This window comes from Prionailurus bengalensis, chromosome C1 (assembly GCF_016509475.1).
Source record: "Prionailurus bengalensis isolate Pbe53 chromosome C1, Fcat_Pben_1.1_paternal_pri, whole genome shotgun sequence".
Lineage (NCBI taxonomy): Eukaryota > Metazoa > Chordata > Mammalia > Carnivora > Felidae > Prionailurus > Prionailurus bengalensis.
Window position 1 is genome coordinate 106,120,147 of NC_057345.1, and position 20,415 is coordinate 106,140,561.

General features: G+C 49.3%; 2 protein-coding genes across 9 annotated transcripts; one reads left to right on the forward strand and one right to left on the reverse strand.

Moving 5' to 3' along the window:
- On the forward strand, window positions 1-9,607 carry ANXA9 (annexin A9). 6 transcript variants are annotated; one of them, XM_043576240.1, is made up of 15 exons: window positions 1-159; window positions 473-550; window positions 668-790; window positions 1,281-1,366; window positions 1,549-1,645; window positions 2,213-2,307; window positions 2,510-2,623; window positions 2,844-2,934; window positions 3,898-3,977; window positions 4,162-4,221; window positions 4,761-4,845; window positions 4,988-5,083; window positions 5,167-5,225; window positions 8,866-8,988; window positions 9,225-9,607. In XM_043576240.1, the coding sequence occupies exons 4-15, from the start codon at window positions 1,292-1,294 to the stop codon at window positions 9,285-9,287; spliced, it is 1,038 nt and encodes a 345-aa protein (XP_043432175.1). In that variant the 5' UTR covers window positions 1-159; window positions 473-550; window positions 668-790; window positions 1,281-1,291; the 3' UTR covers window positions 9,288-9,607. The 6 variants fall into 6 exon arrangements, with proteins under 6 accessions (XP_043432175.1, XP_043432180.1, XP_043432176.1 ...); XM_043576245.1 differs by having other exon boundaries at window positions 668-786; XM_043576241.1 differs by having other exon boundaries at window positions 668-768.
- Window positions 9,608-10,218: 611 nt separating this feature from the next.
- Window positions 10,219-19,716, reverse strand: MINDY1 (MINDY lysine 48 deubiquitinase 1). Of its 3 annotated transcripts, none has more exons than XM_043576219.1 (10): window positions 19,602-19,716; window positions 15,470-16,290; window positions 15,038-15,095; window positions 14,557-14,621; window positions 13,962-14,120; window positions 13,517-13,619; window positions 12,754-12,896; window positions 11,779-11,970; window positions 11,096-11,239; window positions 10,219-10,759 (listed from the first exon to the last, which is right to left on the reverse strand). In XM_043576219.1, the coding sequence occupies exons 2-10, from the start codon at window positions 15,920-15,922 to the stop codon at window positions 10,679-10,681; spliced, it is 1,398 nt and encodes a 465-aa protein (XP_043432154.1). In that variant the 5' UTR covers window positions 15,923-16,290; window positions 19,602-19,716; the 3' UTR covers window positions 10,219-10,678. The 3 variants fall into 3 exon arrangements, with proteins under 3 accessions (XP_043432154.1, XP_043432157.1, XP_043432156.1); XM_043576222.1 differs by having other exon boundaries at window positions 15,470-16,037; window positions 19,602-19,712; XM_043576221.1 differs by lacking the exon at window positions 19,602-19,716 and adding an exon at window positions 19,467-19,566.
- Window positions 19,717-20,415: the final 699 nt, after the last annotated feature.

Below are 20,415 nucleotides of genomic sequence, written 5' to 3' on the forward strand. Positions count from 1 at the left end.
AGTAGTCAGGGACTTTGGGGGTTAGGAACCCCTCTGGGGTGCAGGCTGGGGTGCCCTGCTGGTATGTGCCCCAACAGGTTTTTCTCTATCAGCCTCAAAATCAGCCTAGAGCCTGTCTGACCTGTCCCCCCAGAGAGCTGGAGCCAGAGGCAGAGCCAGGTCAGAAGCTGGATTTAGAGACTAGGTTTTTACTGTCCCTCCTGGCCCCACAGGGAGAGCAAGGCACAAGGCCTCTTGTGTCTTCTCAACTGCTGAGAGGCTGAGAGGCTGAGCAGGCCTCCGTGGGCTGAGGCCGGGGCCCCTGGGAGGAAAGATGCTCTGTGGGGAGGGGTTTACACGGGGGACCAGGTACAGCTTGGTCCTCTCCCACATTTGGGAGGGGCCAGAGCTAGAGGCGACAGCTGAGCTGGGCTGCCAGGGAGGTCATCTGACTGGCTGCCTGGCCTGGGCTGACACGCCCCTTCTCCTCTAGCAGGCCACACAGAAGCTGGTGTCCACACAGGCAGCCGCCAGGCTGTGACGACTGCCACCTCGCCTCCAGCACCTCTGGGTAAGCACCGGAACCTGGGCCCTCGTGTTGGAGGAGGTGGGGAAATCTGGATGATCCCATGGGAGAGGGAGAAAGGAGTTTTCCTTTTCTAGTGTGGGTGCTTCCTCCCTTGTCTAGGCACCCAAGTGCCCACAAGAACACATATATACATCAGCTCAGAGAGTGCACCTGCTTACCTAAAGATCCCTGCCAGAGACGCCAAGGGTGAAAGGCCAAAGGTGAAAGGCCGGTGGCAGGCAGGTAGCCTGGGGGGCAGGGAACAGGGGCTGACTTGTGGGCTGGGGCTGAAGGTGAGGAGGTGTTTTAGGAGTTGTTGTCTCCCACGCCACATACTTAAACCTACCACCTTGCCTCACCTCCCCTGCGCCACCCCAGGAACACCTAGCCAGTCTACGGGAAGGAAGGGATGTGGCTCTCAGAAGGGGGTCATGCACCTGAGTCCAAAGTTTGGGAGCCATGGAGTCAGGGAGGGTTTGTTGAGGGCTAGCTCCAGCAGCATTCCTGACCAGTCCTTGCTTCCTGAAGGAGGGGTGAGAGCTGGGAAAGAAGGGGGCTCCCCTCCTACCCTTCTACTTGTGCTCTCAAAGCTGCCAAGCAAGTCGATACTCTCTTTTTCTGCAAAAGGGGAAAGAAAGCATGGGAGGTGAGCCCCGGGGTCTGGGGGTCATAAAGAGGCCCAAAGGGCCAGGAGGCTCTCCTCAGTTGGCTCCCATTTCCCTCCCTGGCATAGCCAGTGACACCATGTCTGTGACCAGCGGGAAGACAAGACCATCCCTGACCCAGGAGATCCTCAGCCACCTGGGCCTTGCCAACAAGGTAGGGGCTGTAATGGTTGGAATCATTGTTGGTGTATCAACTGCAGGGCAATGAGAGGATGGGGGACAAGAAAAGGGAGAGCAGGCCCTGAGACCCTGCCAAGGGCTGTGTTAAGGCCCTGGGGTAAGCGTGCACAGACTTGCGATGCTCCCCCCAACCCCTCATCCCTCGTGCTCTTATAGACTGCAGCGTGGGGGACCCTGGGCACCCTCAGGACATTCTTGAGCTTCAGCGTGGACAAGGATGTGCAGAGGCTGCTGAGGGCAATTGCAAGCCAAGGTGAGCCCTTCTCCCTCTGCACCTGGGGCTCTTCCCTACAGGAACCAGTCTGCAGACCAAGAAGGAGCCAGGAAGGAGGAAGTGATGTTGTTCAATAAACGTTTGTGGAATGCCTTAATTCTTGTCCGTCAAGTACCGTGGTGGGTGTGTGGTTCCTATTCTCAGGACACTGCTGTGAGGTAAGGCTTATTTCCATTTTACAGATGAAGAAACAGTGAGACAAAGGGGCTGGCCCGAGGTCACATGGCTCACGAAGGCAGGGCGGGGCCGGGACTCTAATCCAAGTCTGTGATCCCCAGAGCCATCTCTCCCCCAGCATACCAGGCCACCTACACTTAATTCGGGGCCAGGTTCGCATGCCATTTTGGCATCTTATTCGCATCTTCTCGAGGCCAAATGGAAGTTGGGGTGACGCAGCCCCTGCCCCTGTCTTTCATGGCCCTTTCCTAGATCTCCATCTCTCCTCCTCTGGAGGCTTCCAGCGTGAGGAGGAAGGGGATCCCCCCCCCCCATAAAGACTCAGCTGGGTTGTGACCAGCTGATGGCCTAGCCCTCACCTCTGTTCAGGTGTGGACCGCAGCGCCATTGTGGGTGTGCTGACCAATCGGAGTAGGGAACAAAGACAGCTCATCTCTCGAGCCTTCCAGGAGCGCACCCAACAGGTGAGGCCACTGACTTCCCAGGAGCAGTGGACTGGGGTGAGAGGCCCCCCCGAAATCTTGGGGTGCAGCAGTACCAGCTGGAGGGGGGGTGGCTGGTGCTTCTGGCCTTAGATAAAAGCCAGCCAGATATTCCAAATGTCCCCCACGCCTCAGGGACCTCCCCCTCATATCTTCTCTTCTGCCATGGGGCCATTTATCACAGGACCTGGTGAAGTCCCTGCAGGCAGCACTCTCTGGCAACCTTGAGAGGATGGTGATGGCTTTGCTGCAGCCTGCAGCCCATTTCGATGCCCAGGAATTGAGGACAGCTCTGAAGGTACTGGAAGAGGCTCTCTGGGTTTCTAGGAAATGAGGACACCATTGAAGGGAGGAGAGGGTTCACTGCCTGGCCTTTGCCCACTCCAGAGGTGTCCACTTGGCAGAGGCCCCCTTTAAACAACCCATATTGACCTTTAGAAGGACAAGGGGTCATCCTCTGCTCTCTGCCATACTGCCGACATGGCCCAGTCTCAGAGTGGCCTCCCAATTTCCCACAGAACCCAGGTTCCACTGAGGATGTGGCTGTGGAAATTCTTGCTACCCGAAGCCCACCCCAGCTGCAAGAGTGCCTGACAGTCTACAAACATAGTAAGAGCACGTAAGGAACATGGAGTGGGGGTGGGGTGGGTGACAGGTTAGGTGAGCCCTCTTGGAACCTGTCTGCCTCAGAGCTTTTCCCTTGGGGTCTCTCCCCCCACCCACCCTTACCGGTTCTCAGTCTCCCCAGGGTAAGAGCCAGATGTGATCATTAAAGAAAGAGAAGCAGTGATTAACCATCTTAGTCTGGGGCCCCAGGGCGGATCCCAAGGTAATGACAATGTTGGGCGCTATGATAGTCCCAAGGGTGCCCATGTCATCTTCTCAACCCCTTCCTGATTCTGCCATCATATCACATCCCAGACTGAATGGAACCTTGCTACAGCTGAGGTGGGGGGGGGGGGTACTTCTCCCTAAGTCATGAGTGTTACCCCTCAGGCCCTTGCTTGGCTGCCACATGGCTCACCCGTTAATTGCTGACTGGCCTTTTCTCACCATCTTAGCAAGCCCCCCCCCCTTTTTCTTGCTTTCCCCAATTTTCCTTTGATGTCCATTCTTGGCCTGTCTTAATCCCTCTCCTACCTCTTTCACTTCTTGCTTCTGTCTTTCTTTTCCCCTTCTCTTTTGTCTTTCACGTCTTCACATCTTTCCTCCCGGATCACTTCTCTGTGCCGCCAGTGAGAGGACCGGGTCCTAGCCATCTGGCCTCATAATGTAGGTTTCCCTATCCCCCTTGACTACCTGGCTACTACTTGAATCACAGACACCTCCTGCCCAGGGCAGGTTGGCTCCTGGAGATAAGGCTACTCCACTAAGTAGGGCATGGGTTACTCACAGTTTAGGGATGTTTTCAGGGTACCCACGATGGTGCTTCTGCCTTACATCCTGGGAACTACCGGCCATCAAGCTACCCCAAGCAGGGGCTGGCAGTAGGCACAGTGGGTTGGGCATTTGACAGAATATCTACACTGGAAAAAATTGGGAGGATTCAGAGAGCTCCTGACCCTACCCCAGATTTCCAGTTGGAGGTGGAGAAGGACATCAAATCTGAGACCAGTGGCATCTTGCGGGACCTGCTCCTGGCCCTGGCTAAGGTGAGGGGGACTGGCCTGCAGGGGAGGGAGTTATACTGGCAGGGAAGGGGCTGGGGTGGGGTGGAGAGCATTGCAATGGTATAATTAAGGAGAGAAGGCTTTGGGAGGAGAACAGGCTGGGGTCAGTTTGCCTGGAGATAAAAAGCTACCCCTCAAAGAGTCCTCCTGAGAGAGTTTCTCATAGGGGGCCCGTGAGAGCTATTCTGGAATCATTGACTACAACCTGGTGGAGGACGATGTCCAGGTGAGCGGGGGTGAGGAGTCTGCACAGCCACGCACGTAAGAAACCCTCCCCCACCATATCCTAGAGCCAGTGACCTATGTACCCACTTGTCCTGCAGACCTCTCCTTGCCTGGGGGAAGGAGTCCTTAGTGACATGTGAGGACATGACCTGTTGGGTAGTAACCATCTGAAGCCTTTTCACTCCTTTAGCCTCTGACTCCTGAACTCCCAGGAAGTGAGTCCGTCACGGATGACCGTTCTCTTAGGCATTTGGGTGGGGGAACCCTCCTCACACCTTTCCTTGTAGATCATTGAATTCCTTGAGTGCCAGGATTTCCCCAAATTGGGGAACTGAGCTGTCAGGGCAGAGCCTCTGTCTTAGCCCTATTCCTTTTTGTTTGCTTGTTTTAACCATAAATAAAAGCAACTACTTTACACTTTCAAATAAGCATTTCTACTCTGAATCCTGTTCCCATCATCATGATGATGGATTCTGGGAACATCACAACCGTGGCTCCCCAGCCCCCAAACAAGGATCCTGATTTACTCCTCCCTCCCAGGCATTAAAGCAGGCTGAAGGGGCCGGCACAGAGGGCACATGGGTCATAATATTCACGCAGAGAAATCCTGAACACCTTGTCCGAGGTACACACGGGACGTCTGGTCCTCCCAGCTTACTCTAATGATGAGCTTTGGCTGAGGAAGGTGGGGAGGGCTCATCCTTCTCTGTGATAATCACCCCCTGCTCTCATTTATCTTTCTGACTACTTCCCACACACACCACAAGTGTTCGATCAGTACCAGCGGTGCAGTGGGCACGAGCTAGAGAAGACCATCCAGAACATTTTCCACGGAGATGACCAGGCGGCTCTGCTCAGCCTAGGTAGGACCTGCTCAGGACATGTGGGGTAGGGTGCTCACCTGGCATGGGGAGCCATCTCCCCACTGTTCTCTCCTTGCTTGCAGTCTCCGTGATCAAGAACACACCGCTGTACTTTGCTGATAAACTCCATCAAGCCCTCCAGGTGAGACGGACACTTTTCCCTCCCTTTGGAACAAAAACCGGGGTGGGGTGGCAGGGAGGACAACTTCTGGGCAACAGAGAGGAAGTTTCACGATTTTGCTAATGTAACAATCTCATATTTGTTTTATAATCATAAAGCCGCTCTCTTTTCCTAGGTTTACTAACTGTCTTGTCAATAGCAGAGGATTGAGCTGTGGTTAGAGCTAAATTAGTCAAAGCAAAACAGCACTAAGGCTAAAATTTTGGCCTAATTGGTGTTAGATGGCCAAACATAGATATAAATTTGCTCTATAAGACAGCATCTTGTCCAATTTCAGTGGTGGCCAGAATAATGATGGTGATAATGCTAGCAAGAATGGTGACAAGAGCCAGCATTTCTTGGGTGCTCATTGTGTCCCAGGGCCTATGCTGAGCTTGTGACACACATTTCAATTAATCTTCATGGCCACATTCCATCCCTGTTTTATAGATGAAAAAATTGAGGTACAGAGAGGCTAAGTTCTTTGCCCAAGGTCACACAGCTAATAAATCATACAGGCTTCCTACAAAACACATATGTTAACACATAACACTGTATGTTAACTCTACTGGAATTTAAACACAATTAAACACACATACACACACACAATGGTCCCAGAGGACATTTAACTGCCATGTGTCAAATCATAGTCTATACCATAGGTGTTGGTCTATACTATAAGCTATACCATAAGAGTTCTTAGCATCCAGGACCACCTTTTCCACTCTGGTCGGACTTTGTTCCATATTGTCCACACTTAAGTTGGTGATGTTGGTTTGGGTAATTTAATAAACAGAATCCAATCATTCTACTCACTGAGCTAGGTCTCCTATTAGTATAAATGTCCCCTGAAACCTACAAATAAAAAAACTCACCCCAATTCTTAAGAAGATAAAAGCAGTTATCATTTTGGTAGATGGCATAGCTTCATGAGGACTGTTTGAGAAACCATCATGCCTTATTGACAGCTATTCAAAAGACAGTACGTATATGCCCTTATTTTATCATCAATGGAGATTTCCATTGTATTTATCCCATGAAGTCTGTACTATTGTATTGAGCCAACACTAAGACCGATTTGAAGAGTTGTGGTTATCTGTCTAAATTCTTGTTATAAAAACAAATTTGAATCCTAGCAGTAAATGATTGTAATGTATTTAGACTATAGGACCCATACTCTTGGATATAAATGCCGGGTTGACCCTTAGAAGTAGAAGTCAAAAAATAATATAGGCCTGTTTTTCTGAAAACTTTTTTATTTTTTTAAAAATTTTAAGTTTATTTATTTATTTTGATAGAGAAAGTACAAGTCGGGGAGGGGCAGAGAGAGGGAGAGAGAGAATCCCAAGCAAGCTCTGCACTGTCAGCGTGGAGCTCGATACGGGGCTCGAACCCACGAATCGTGAGATCATGACCTGTGCTGAAGTCAGATGCCTAACTGACTGAGCCACCCAGGTGCCCTGAAAACTTTTTTTAAAAAGGAAAAACTCAATCAGATGCTTCTATCTTATTCTCTTATGAGAAATAAGTGAAAACATAGATTGTGACAAATATTTATTCAGAGAAGTGACCTTCAGTGAAGGCTGATTCAGGAAAATTCGGACCAATATGAACCATACAATGAATTTTCATTAAAAGAGCCTAGAGAGGGGGCAGGCACCTTGGTGGCTCAGTCGGTTAAGCGTCTGACTTCAGCTCAGGTTATGATCTCATGTTTTGTGGGCTCAAGCCCACCATTGGGCTCTGTGCTGACAGATGGGAGTCTGGATCCTGCTTCTGATTCTGTGTTCCCTCTCTCTGCCCCTCCCCTGCTCCTGCTCTGTCTCTCAAAAATAAATAAATCAACATTAAAAAGAAAAGAAAAAACACAATCCTTTATCATAATACAAAATTGGTGATATATGAAATTTAAGATAAAGTAGCCACTAGGCACACTGACAATGAGATCATGAGTCCAGATGAAATGTGGCATCCTGTTGTTACTTCCTCATTTTCCTTTCTATTTTTTTCATGGGAACTTATGATCTGTGTTGATGCCATAAGTATGGGTGTCAGGCAGTTCTGGGAAGGGTCTTATGAGTCAAGCAACAGGAAACTCTGGGAAAGGGGCTCATAGGAAATAGTGACTGCACCAGTGCACATTTTTTATTTAGAAATCTGTCATGGTTACACATTTATTATAATCAGTTATAATTCAATTTGATACTGTATTGTACCTCTGTTATTTCTAAACAGAATCCTCCATTACCTTCTTTAACCAATAGGCAGGAGGCTTGGTACAGGTTTAGGAGGAAGAGAATGATGCTGAACCCCAGGGGTCCAACCAGGAGAAACTGATAGATACAGATGAGGATGTGAGGTGGCCCTGGGAGGTCAGGATTCAAACCAGAAGGCACATGACCCTGCTCCCTATCAGAACCCCATCAATTCAGTTTGGGGATAGGCTGGGTATATGCTCCTTGGACATTCACTAAATTGGAAGTTATAAAGTTCCTGGCTTTCATGCTGTAAGTCTTTATAGGTAGCAAGTCTTTCCTATCCTTTTTATATTTTTATATTTTTCATTTTTCCAAGTCTGGGTTTATTTCAAAATTATAAAGATTTATATGTTATTTTTTATTACATATAATAGCACATATAATACAATTATATGGATTTTATTACTTTATATGTATTTTGTTACATAAAGTACAAATACTTATTACATATAACAAGCAATTTTTAGCTTAAAGTAAAAACTTTCACATTTAAAGTTTAAAAAAAAGATATTGGCAAAAAATTAGAAAAAAGGGGGGGTTGGGCGCCTGGGTGGCTCAGTTGGTTAAGTGTCTGACTTTAGCTCAGGTCACCATCTCTCATGGCTTGTGAGTTTAAGCCCTACATCGGGCTCTATGCTGACAGCTCAGAGCCTGGAGCCTGCTTCAGATTCTGTGTCTCCCTCTCTCTCTGCCCTCCCCCACTACACTCTGTCTCTGTCTTTCAAAAATAAATAAACATTAAAAAAAAAATTTTTTAATAAATAAAGCACGTACCAGCTAATACACCAGTACTTCCAAGGGTGTAAAACGCTGCAAAAAGCTTTATGCCACCAGGAAACTACAGCAATCCAGTTCCACAGATGGAGAAGAAAATGCTGCACGTGAATCGAATGAGAAACCATTTCAATCTGGTGCTGAACCTAAGGAACGAGGAATCCAGGACCTGTGTGGTCAGGCCCTGCTCCTGGGAGTCCTGGCGGCTCAGGACCTTCTCCACGGCCCCGCTCCCCTGCAGCTTCTGATTTTTTTTTTTTTTTTTTTTTTTTTGTCCGTGCCTTTGGGGCTGCTCACCACTGAACTCTTGAGGAATGAGACTCTAAGCTAGAGGCCTGGCCAGGAACGGTGGGTACACGGCCAGAACAACACCTACCCCAACTGCTCCCAGAGACTCCTCTTTCCTGCTGCATCATCTTCCACGAGGATGGACAAAGAGACAAATTTTGCTCCTAGATAATGCACACGTCTCTTTTCCCTGCACTCACACCTTGCTTCCCCTTTCTAGAGTAATTTACCTTGCTGTCCAGTCTCTGCTCTGTGAGAATCTTACTACCAACCTCTCTCCATTCTGTTTCACTCTCTACCAGGACATGGGGCCCAATTACCAAGTCCTGATGCGCATCCTTATCTCTCGAAGTGAGACTGACCTTCTAAGCATCCGAGCTGAGTTCAAAAAGAAATTTGGGAAGTCCCTCTACTCTTCTCTCCAGGTGAGACTTGGCTAGTTCTTGACCTGGAGCCTCAGAGCTTCGCCCCTCACTGCCACTCTGCCCTCACTGCACACGGCAGAGTGTATTTACGCCCTTGGAGAACTCATGAGTCTTTGGTTAATTTAGTACAGAAATCTTGACATCAGATAGTTGTGGGCCAGCACAAGGGAGGAAACAGAGTGCCTGGGCCATGGTGGCAGTGGGGTCTTTCTAACACTTGACTCTCTTGTCTACAGGATGCAGTGAAAGGGGACTGCCGGTCTGCCCTACTAGCCCTGTGCAGGGCTGAAGACCTTTGAGACCTCCTTGCCCTCCCTGCCCCACCACAGACATTCAAGGATATGAGATCCCCATGTTTGGCTGGGCCTGCAGGAAACCAGCTGGGTTCCAAATAAGATAACCCCTCACTGAACACCACATGCTCCAGCTTCTTGTGGAGGCTAGAATTTGAAGTTTCTTTCAAGTCCCTTAATTTCTTCATCTCAAAGTGAGGTCTATATGTGGGTCCCCTAGCTCTGTCCTGGGTATAGACATCTCTTTGATGGTTTCTGCCCTATTCATCCTTCCAGTACCCTGGCCAGAACATCTCACTGATTCTTGAATTCTTTTGGCAAACCTCGCTGTTGTTTGTGTGCCCTGATTAGAGTTTGGGTGGAGCAGGACATGGGCTGGGAGGAGGTCTTGAAGTTGGAGGTGCCTTTGATGTGCACTTGCATATGCAACAGGGATCCTGTTTGACACTCCAGTGCTGCAGTAAGCAATAAGCCCCTCCCCTCAAGGTCCCCCCTTCCCCCCATTATTCTCTCTTCCCCAGGAAATTTCAGGCAAAGAAACAGAAACAGGAGCCAGAACGAGGTCAGAAATGGTCAGAAGTAGCAAAGAACCATCTGATCGCGCTGCCCTCTCCTGCCTGGAAAGTCTTATGTTAAGGGAGCACAACCCCCAAATTGCATCTGTCCAAAGCAGGGACTTGGAAACCCACCTCCCAAACTGGATTCCCATTGAAGATCTATCAAAGACTGATAAACAGAAACAAAAAAAAAAGAAACAAAAACACCAGGCTTTGGTTCCCCCTGCTGGCCCTATTAGAAATGACAAGCAAAGCACACGCCACCCCCCCCCCCCCATCCCGCCCCACACCTCTTTACCCCACCCACCCCACCTTTTTGCATTCCTTAATTGGGACAAATACTTAACCTGACTGCTGCAGGGCAAGGCAAACAACAGATCTCAGGAAAGAAGTTTTATTTCCAAACCTTAGGAAGGCATTACAAATAACAGAGATAGAAACCCAAATCAAACCCTGAAACAATGGGAGACAGGCCTGCAGGATCCCCAGGGAGACCCAGCCAGTCAGGGGTGGGAAGCAGGGGAGACGCATTCTAGACACATACTAGATGGAGCCCTCACCCTGGAGCCTGAGTGTGTATATTAGTATGACTACTCGGGGGAAGGGGATCTGGGAACCAGAAAGCCTCACCCCCACCACCCCCAATGTTGCCCTGGATGACCTGGAGGCAGAGAAGGTGGCAGCACATAAGGGCAGGACCTTGGCGTTCACTGCCTGCTGGGATCCCCACCAGTCCATAAATAAGTTACCCTGCATATCTCAGGAGTTGAGCTGGGGAAGCAAGCAGAAGAGCCATGGCCTCTGAAAGAGGAGGCAGGGCAGGCCCAGCCTTGGGCAGAGCTATAGCAGGACACAGTCGGACTCTTGCTTCGGCCTCTGCCGACGCTCCCCGGCTGGACGTCCCGACGTGGCTCCTCTCCCCTGTATGGGATTGAACAGTGGGTCACCCACCAGCTCAGAAGAGCACAAGGACAAAGGCTCTAGATGGAAGTGGGGGCTCAATCAATTAGGCATCCGACTTTGGCTCAGGTCACACTCTCACGTTTCGCGGATTTGAGCCCTGCGTCAGGCTCTGTGCTGACAGCTCAGAGCCTGGAGCCTGCTTTGGCAGTGGGGAGAGAAAGATAAGATGGGACCCAGGGGAGAGAGACACCTTGAAGAGACCATTGCAGGACTAGCAATGACAAGTGTCCGGATGCCGAGGAGCAGGGCACAGCTCTGAGCCAGTGGGAAGGCCCTTAGGCAGTGACCGCTCACCTGTGGGGAGGCCCGCCCTGGTGCAGGCTGGACTGCTGGCTGCTGCTGGTACTCCTCTTGCTGAAGCTGCTGGGCCAGTTCCAAGTCACTAAGACCCAACGTGCCTTGTGGTTGCTGCTGCAGGGACAAGGCGATTAGGTAGTCCTAGAGAGAGTCACGACAGAACAAGAGCGGTGAGGTGGGCTGGGGCCTGGGGGACATTCAGGCCAGCTTTATGTTTCCAAACCCATTTTTCTTTCTTTTTTTAAAAATGTTTATTTTTGAGAGACAGAGACAGAGCACGAGCAGGGGAGGGGCAGAGAGAGAGGGAGACACAGAATCCCAAGCAGTCTCCAGGCTCTGAGCTGTCAGTCAGCACAGAGCCTGATGCAGAGCTTGAACCCACGAACCATGAGATCTTGACCTGAGCTGAAGTCAGACGCTTAACCGACTGAGCCCCCCCAGCCCCCCAAGACCCGTTTTTCTTCTCCTTCAAATTCTCCAGCTCCTCCTCCAGAGCAGAACACACAGACAAGCACATTGTGTGTGGTGACACTCCAGGCATGGAGGCAGTCCGAAGTTAACAGTAAAGGGGCACAGCTGTCATGTGTCATGATCTCTAGATGACCAAACGCATGCCCTGCCTGCAGCAAAGAGCTCCGAGGCAGCCGTGCTCCCTGCACCTTCCTGGAGGCCCCACACACCTGGTCTACGAGCCGCTGCTGTTCGGGGGAGCCGTTCCCACCTCCCGCTCCAGGTCCCTTGCCAAGGGAGTGACTCAGGTGGAAGTCCGAGTTGCAGAAGCAGCTGTCCCCATCCACGTTGTGCAGGCTCTCCCATACCACCTGCTCCTCCTGCAGGAAGCCCTGGTCGGTGACCAGCAGGTACAAGTGACTCTGCAAAGAAGAGGACAAAGCTCGTTGGTGGGATAGGTGACACAGAGGCAATGTGATGGCCAGAAATCACCTGGGATGCAGGGACCATTTGAGTCATCTGGTGTGCTGGCTGCCACCTGTCAGCGCGGGCATGTGTGTCTTTGACAAATACGTGTGGCCGTGGGGAGAAGGAAGGGATGTCTGAGCATATGGTCAGCTGGGGTAAGTATGGCGATCGCTGTGGTCCAGCCTGAGTCCTCAGGGCTACGGGTCCCACACAAGATGCTGCTTCCTACCCTGCTTCCCATGGTTCTCTGGGCTCGCCTGATGGCTCTGAGGATAAATCCTTTGAGAGCCAAAGACCTTTCCCTCTTCCGTTTAATTCCATTCCCTTCCTGGGAGCGATTTCCTGTGCCACTGACGACAGGCTTATTCCTTCTGGCTTGCTCTGGCCAGTGACATGTTAGCAGAAATGACACGTGTCATCTCGAGGCAGAGGCATTAAAAGTGAGTGCGTGGTGTCCCTCTCTCTCTTTTCCCTCTCATATTCCAGATTAAAGCTGTTTTGTCAGCCTGGGTCCAAGAGCACAGAGGACATAGGCCAGAACTGCAGCCAATCTGCAATGGCCACGTGGCACGCATGAGAAATAAACCTTTGTTGTAGGAAACCACAGGGATTTCAGGGCTTGTTTGTTACCTGAACTCAATCTACCCTCTCCTGTCTGAAACACTGACCAGGAAGAAAAAGCCACGGGGCAGTGACAGGACGCCACCCCCCAGCCCCCATCCCCAAAGCCTCCTTACCTTGTGCTTTGTCATGGTGCTAAAGTGATTGTTTCGGAAAAAGACGCTAAGTTCACCCTCCTTGGCAGCGGCTGTGAGCTCACACAGTCCATGGTAGGTCAGCTGTGCTGCAGTGGTCTCCAGGAACTGCTCTGCGATCAGTCCTGCCGGAAGGAAGGGCACAAAATCGCGGGGCAAGAGGCTTGGCTTAAATCCAAAATCCACAACAGGAGGAAGGATCATTCATAGAATCCCTGTCAAAAGCCCTAGGGATGAGGGGCACCTGGGTGGCTCAGTTGGTTGAGCGACCGACTTTGGCTCAGGTCATGATCTCATGGTTTGTGAGTTCAAGCCTGCATCGGGCTCTGTGCTGACAGCTCAGAGCCTGGAGCCTGCTTCGGATTCTGTGTCTCCCTCTCTCTCTCTGCCCCTTCCCCACTCCTGCTCTGTGTCTGTCAAAAATAAATAAACATTAAAACAATTGTTTTTAATTAAAAAAAAAAATAAAGCCCTAGGGATGGTCCCACCTTCTGAAATCCCTTGGGGCCTGGCGGTATTCATTCACCCAACGGGTAGTTCCTTGTGCCTGTACTTTGTGCCAGGCAGCATGCTGGGTACTGTACGCAACCGACAGTTCCCCAGATTCTCTCTCATGGGGTGTTTATTCTAGGGGGACTTGGTGGGGGAGGCAGACAATAAACAATAAACTGAAGCAGCCGTCCTTCCCTCCACTAAGAGTCCTTCCCTCCACTAAGATCCGCAGGAGAGAAGGCAGGGCTGTTACCTTCTGTCACAAGGTTGGTGTCGCTAGAGTGTTTGCAGGTGATAATCTTCTCTACCAGCTGGTTGTAACTCAGCTTCCCAACTGCGCTCACAGCCTCAGGACTCTGCGTGGGCAGTGGGGTGGGGTGGTACCAAGACAATTAAGATCTTTTGAGGAAGGAAATGAAGCAAGCCTGAAAGGATCACAACCTTGTAACCAAAGAGTCTTGACATTTTCTGTACCCAAAGAACGGACCTCCGTGCGTGTGGTCTGGCCGTATTTGAGTGTTACCCCTCTCCCCAGAAAGGTTAAAATTCAAGGAATTCTGCACTGGGTCCAGCCTCTAAAGCCTATTCTCTTCTCAAGCCAATCTAATTCCTAACTCCCCAACACCCACCCCACAAAATGCTGTTCCTCTGTCAGCTTGAGCTGGATAGGAGCCTCATTTGGGCCATCTCACCCTCACCTGTGGATCGACCAGCCAGCCGTGGTACAGAGGTATGCCTAGGAGGTCAAAGACACTGCACTCAGGAGTATACTCAAAATCAGAGACCCCTGTGAATCGCACATTGACGTCCAGACCTGTGGCCAGTTTAGGCAACACTGTCATTGCATCGTCCACATTCTGGGGTTAGGAAAGAAAATGATGACTATGTCACATCAACATGGTAGATATAATCTTCACCTTACGCAATGTTATAAGTCAGTTATATCTCAATAAAGCTGGCAGAAAACAAGAAGACAATAATGGCTAGTCTAGCCTCCCCTCTCCCGACACCTAGCTCCAGAAATAAAAATAATAAAATTGTTGCTTTTCCTCCCTTGTTTGCTTCCAGGCTACTCCATTCCTCTTTTGCCTCAACGTCTTTATCTTGTATAAAGGAACATATTTTCTAGGACAAAGATATACCCTCCTCCTCCAGAAAGAAATAAAAAAGAAACACAGACAGAAATCATAGTTTAAGGGCCCTTCTTGAGAAGCAGAAGAAAGGCCTCTCTTCCTAGCCTCAGTGTCCCCTCACGAACCTTCAAATCCCCATGTCTGCAGACCTTTGCCTCACCTGCTGAAAATTCAGCTGAAGTCCCTCTGACTTCTCCTGGGGCTTGATGGACAGGAGGCAGTCTCCTATAAGACAGGGTCCCTTTTCAGCTTACCCCAATTTCCCCAAAACCTACTTCCTCTTCTCCTAGAGAATGGTCATGGACCACAGATTTTCAGAGCTGGAAACAGCCTTAGAATCTAATCCAGACCTCTCACTTCTCAAGGAAAAGAGAGACTCACAAAGATGAAGAGCTCACCCAAGGTCACGTGTGAAAGTTCAGGGCAAAGTAGGGTTACAATCCCAGGTTGCTCAGGGCAAAGTAGGGTTATGATCCCAGGCTCCTGACACCTTGATTTTTGCTTTTCATTCCCCAGCCCTGCAGAGACACCCTGTACACCTTCACCTTCCCTGCTACTCTGAGCCCCAAATGGGCAGTCCCTTCCTATTCTGGATTTCTGAGTGGATAGCTCTTGAACCTCCCCAAGGCCTAGGCACTCACCAAGATGGGCCATGAGCTCATCTGATGTGATCACTTCCTTCTGAGGGGACAGCTTCACCTGGAGGCAGGAGGGGCGACCAAAGGGTTAGCCATGTGTGTATTTTCCTTCACAGAGCACTGAAGCAGAAATACATAGAAGGACTGGGGGAAGGGGAGGGAGTCGTGGGAAAAAAGGCTTGTAACTGGAGTGAGGGAATGCATGTGAAGACATTCCCATTTGCTAGACAATAGAAAATACAAGAGCAAGGCAGAAACTTGTTTCGTTTTGTCTTATTTTTGTGAATATCTTCTCATTTGTTCAAGCTGGAAAACTATGGAGAATAATCTGGAACGTGTTGCCAGGTTTGAGGAGATCGGGATGATCGAGGAGATGGATCAGGGAAGAGTACTCTCCCCAGCAATGTCTAAGCCCCCATCCGGACCCTCTCTTACCTTCCACTGAAGAAAGAGGATGTTCATGATGGCCAGGAGAGGGCAAGGGCCGTTAGTGCTCTGGGTGATGATGGGTGTCCGTTCTCCCTTCCAGGAGATCCACTTTACACAGTAGAAATCTACCTCCGGCTGTCGGGCCCTGGGGGGCTGGGAAAGCTCCTGGGGTCTGGAGCAGGCCCCTCCTGTCTCTGCCTCAGGCTGTGTCCTGTGGGCTGGCCCCAGTTGGATTGAACTAGCATTAGGTGCAGGTGACTCAAGGTTATCCTGGCCCTGGGCCAGCGGCGAAGTTTGGTCTACCGTCTCCTGTTCTCTAGCTGCCCCATCAGCATCTCCAGCATCCTTGTCCTGGGGGTGCACATCTGGTTGTGACGGGACCTCATGGTTTTCAGGGCTGACTGCTTCTATAATCCTGGCCTTACCAGAGGCTGGATGCCCAGGTTGATGGTGTTCCATGGTCAGAAGAGGTCAACTGAGAGTCACCAAAGGATTTTCCTGCCCTCTAGGAGTTGCCTAATCTAGGCTTGGTATGTGAAAAAGAGACCAATCCAATAAGGAAGAAGTCATTGGGCTGGAAAGCAAATGGACCCAGAAAAGTCTTGTTAAAGGAATACAGTGTGGAAGCCCGGAAAGTGTCTGTACAGTCACTCCTGGCTATGGGGAGTATGTGTCTTTCTTACTTAGCTGGGGAAGCAGAAGGGCCCCAGCCTGAGCTCCTAACTCCTAACTTAATGTGACCACATGGGACCAATGAGGATACAGGGCTTTCAGGTTGGGAGGAAGGATTTCAGCAGGATTGAAATCATTGGATGGAGTCAACTTTCCTGAAATGATACGGACAAGGAATGGAAAAAGGATGGAGAGAAAGGGAAAGTAAAGGCAGAAAGAAAGGAAAGAGATGGAGAAAGAAATGTTAAAACTGTCCAGCTGAGCCTTGAACAACACTGTTTTCAACCGCACGGGATTTCAACTGAGCAGACCCACCATATGTGGATTTTTTTCAGTAAATACATGAACAGTACATTAAATGTATTTTCCTTATGATTTTCTTTTTGTTGTTGAAGTATAGTTGACACACAATTTACATTAGTTTCCATATTTTTTTTTACTCTTATTTATTTATTTTGAGGGGTGGTGGAGGGACAGGGAGAAAGGGAGACAGAACCCCACACAGGCTCTGTGCCTAACCCAGAGTGCCACTCAGGGCTTGACCCCATGAACCGGGAGACTACAACTCAAGCCGAAATCAAGAGCCCAACACTCAACCAACTGAGCCACCTAGACACCCCCTTTACGACTTTCTTAATAACGTTTTCTTTTCTTTAGCTTATTTTATTGTAATAATATAGTATATAATACATATAACATAAAAAATATGTGCCAATTGACTGCTTATGTTATTGGTAAGGTTTCCAGTCAACGTTAGGCTGTTAGTTCAGTTTGGGGGGAGTCAAAAGTTATACACAGGTTTTCTTTTTTTTTTTTTTTAATTTTTTAAAATATTTATTAATTTTTGAGAGACAGAGTGTGAGTGGGGGAGGGACAGAGAGAGAAAGGGAGACACAAAATCTGAAGCAGGCTCCAGGCTCTAAGCTGTCAGCACAGAGCCTGACGCAGGGCTCGAACTCACGGACCATGAAATCATAACCTGAGCTGAAGTCAGACGCTTAACCAATGGAGCCAACCAGGCACCCCAGATTTTCAAATGCATGAATGGTCAGTGTCCCTAACCCCTGCATTGTTCAAGGGTCATCTGTGCTAATGGTTATTAATACAGTGATCTTTAGCTCACCCTGTAATGGTGTCAAGTTGGTAACCCCCAACACAGCCAGGAGGGTGGTAATTCCTCTCCCCTACACCAAACCCCACTCCCTGGCTGTTCGTGGATCATCCAGATCACACACAGGCTGCTTATATCCTTAGAGCTACCTTCTCTTTGCTTCATCCCAAGGGTGAAAAGATTAACAATCACAGAGTGCTTGGGGTGAAAAGTGGAGATACAGACAGACAGAATCATCCCCTAAAAGATGAAACACCAGTGAGAAAGAAGTCTTTCTCCTCCAAGGACTCTACTGAACTTTACACAATCCCAAACTGCAGCAAAAAGGTCTTGGGAGGGGCTTCCTGTAAGCCAGAGAGGGGAAATGTAGGCCATGTGGACTTGAATCAGAGACAGGTTCTGATAGGCAACTTCAGATTCCAGCACAAAAACCACTGCCCCACAAATTCTGTCAGTACACTCTCGACAGCTGTAGTTGGCATACCCAGTTTCTCAGTTCCTCTCTGCTCCCCAATCACCTAAACCTGGAGATACTCTCTTGCCCACTCTTCATATATTATGGAATGTGAAATGCTTTTTATTGACTTACATAAGAAATATTCCCTCGTAACAAGCACAGGGTCATGTACAGAAGTGTTGAAACATTATATTGTACACCTAAAACTAATATAACACTGTTAATTAACTGGAATTAAAACTAAAACTTAAAGGGGGCGCCTGGGTGGCTCAGTCGGCCAAGCGGCCGACCTCGGCTCAGGCCATGACCTCTCAGTTCATGAGTTCAAGCCCCGCGTCGGGCTCTGTGCTGAAGCCTGCTTCGGATACTGTGTCTCCCTCTCTCTCTGCCCTCCCCCACTCTCACTCTGTCTCTCAAAAATAATTAAACATTTTTTAAAAATCTGTTAAAAAATTAAAACTTAAAAAAAAAAAGGAAATACCCCCCTTACATTCATCTTCCTGTGTACATGTTCTTCCTATTCCCATGTAGATTGTTTTAGATATAAACCCTGGGCCTGTTTAACCTGCTCTCTATCAGCACTAAGCATCAAATCTAGCACAGACATTTAATTAAGGCTGTGGATGGCAAAAAAATATATAAAAAGCCACAAATGCTGTCCCCTGGAAAACATCTCCCTTAAATCTCTTAGCTCCCCTCTGCCCCTCACTCACGGTAAGAAAAGGGGAGAGCTTAAGACTTGTTAGAAATCTTGTCTTTTCTCCAGCTCCCTCCTAACCTGACACTATGCTTCCTTCTTGTAAAGCGGCAGGAATTCAGGGCTAGGTAAAGGTCTGAGACATGAAGTTGAAAGACGTAAAAGTTACCAAAAGGAGTCTAGTCACCCAAATTGATACTCCTGATTCAAACCTAATTCGTGCTAGCTGCATCTCATTACATGTTGTTAATTTAGAATCAGACTAGCAAAAATTGCCTGCACACCTCACACTGTTTTTTCTCTCTCGTTTTTTCCTCCCCTCCCAAATGACACTTAGGTTGAGCCTTGGAAGCAGAAACCAGAGCCTGGGAAAGCTAAAAGAGCTTGGAGAAAAGCAGCGTTTGTTTCTTATCTTTTCTGTCCAATGCAAGAAATGATCAATAATTCAGTGGGGGTTGGGCAGCTAGCTGGTGAGGGGAATGAGCCAAAGGAAACCAGGAGCTGGACACCACAGGGAGCTGAGTCCCAGACAAATTGGGCAAAGCTAAGCAAGCTAAGTCTTAAGTGGAGGGGCAGGAGACGGAATGAAGGATTTCTACGCTACAAGGTGAGCTCCTGGTGGGGTGGGCACGGAGTATGTCTGAACAGGAAAGGAGGAGAGGGAGGGCACTCAAACAAACCAGGATTTCATTATTTTCCTCTTTTCTAAGTCCCACACATTCTCTCCTGCTGGAATTATCCTCTGGTGGTGGGTGAGGGAGTTAAAATAGCCCTGGCCCCTCCCTCGCAGTGGCAGTAAATAGTCAAAAGTTGCAAGAAACATATAATATGGGTGGGTAGCTTCAATAAGCCATACACACCCCCAGGAACCTTCCTACTGCAATCTCCTTCTCAGTCTGACCCAAATCTTCATGCAACTCCGGGTTAAAATTTTGTCCCCCCAATAAGTCAATCGCCCCTCTCATTCCCTGTCTATTTGCTTGCAGGAGAGACGGGGAAGTTTTCATTACAAGAAGTAAACGAAGGGACCACGCCTCGTCCCTTTTACATAGCCCTCCTGCCATACCTCCTCTCAAAATCCAGACTTGTAGAGACCAGGAGTGGAGGGAGAGTCCATGTCACCTCCCCAGAGCTGGAGAAGAAAAAGAGAACTGGGGGTTGGAGGGGAGGTAAAGGAAATGGTTAAAACAAAGTTTTTTACCTTAAAGACGCTGCTGCTGTCCCAGGACTGAGGAGGAGGGTCCAGCTGTGGCAGTTCGATGGGGGAAGTAGCTACAGTGAGGGGCGCTGCCACAGTCCCAGCTGCCTTTCAGCTGTCAAGGCCAGAGCTTATACAGGTCTACACAGGTTTATGAGCGGCGGTCCCGGCTTGGTGGAGGCCACTTCCGGACCCACGCCCACGACTGGGGTCACCAGAGAAGGGTGGGGGCAGGCTGGGGTGCAGCCTAGGTGCTCCCAGGTCGCCCCAGAGCGTCTTCGGGTTCCCTGAGTTGTTGAGTCTAGGGCGTGCGCTCCAGGCCCAGACTACACGCTGGTTTTCAAAGGAAGTTTGTGGTTTTTCTTTTTTCTTTCTCTCTCTTTTTTTCCCATCAGGACAAAGAAAAATATTAGTCAAGGACGAGCTCCCTGGAGGAGGAGGGGCTTGCCCAGCACTGAAGAATTTCCATCAGGGCATTCTGACCTGGTCAGCAGCTGGGTGATCAGCAGTGAGGGAGAGAGAAACAAGGAGAGGAAAACAACAGACCCTTTCTCTTCCCTCCGCCTGCCGCTGGAAGGGACGGAGCGCTTGTGCCTCTCTGGTGAGAACAGGGAAGAACACTGCCCTTGCTGAGCATGGGGAGGAGCAGGGCTGGACAGCAGCAGCCGGCTGGATTGGGCTTTCTCCCTGGGTATGGCGGGCCTTTGCTCTGGATCCACAGAAGCAGGGCCACGGAGCATAACATTTGCATATTTACTCATTTAAAGTTAAAAAATCCTGCTACTTTCTAAGTCCTTACTGTATCTTTTTTTTTTTT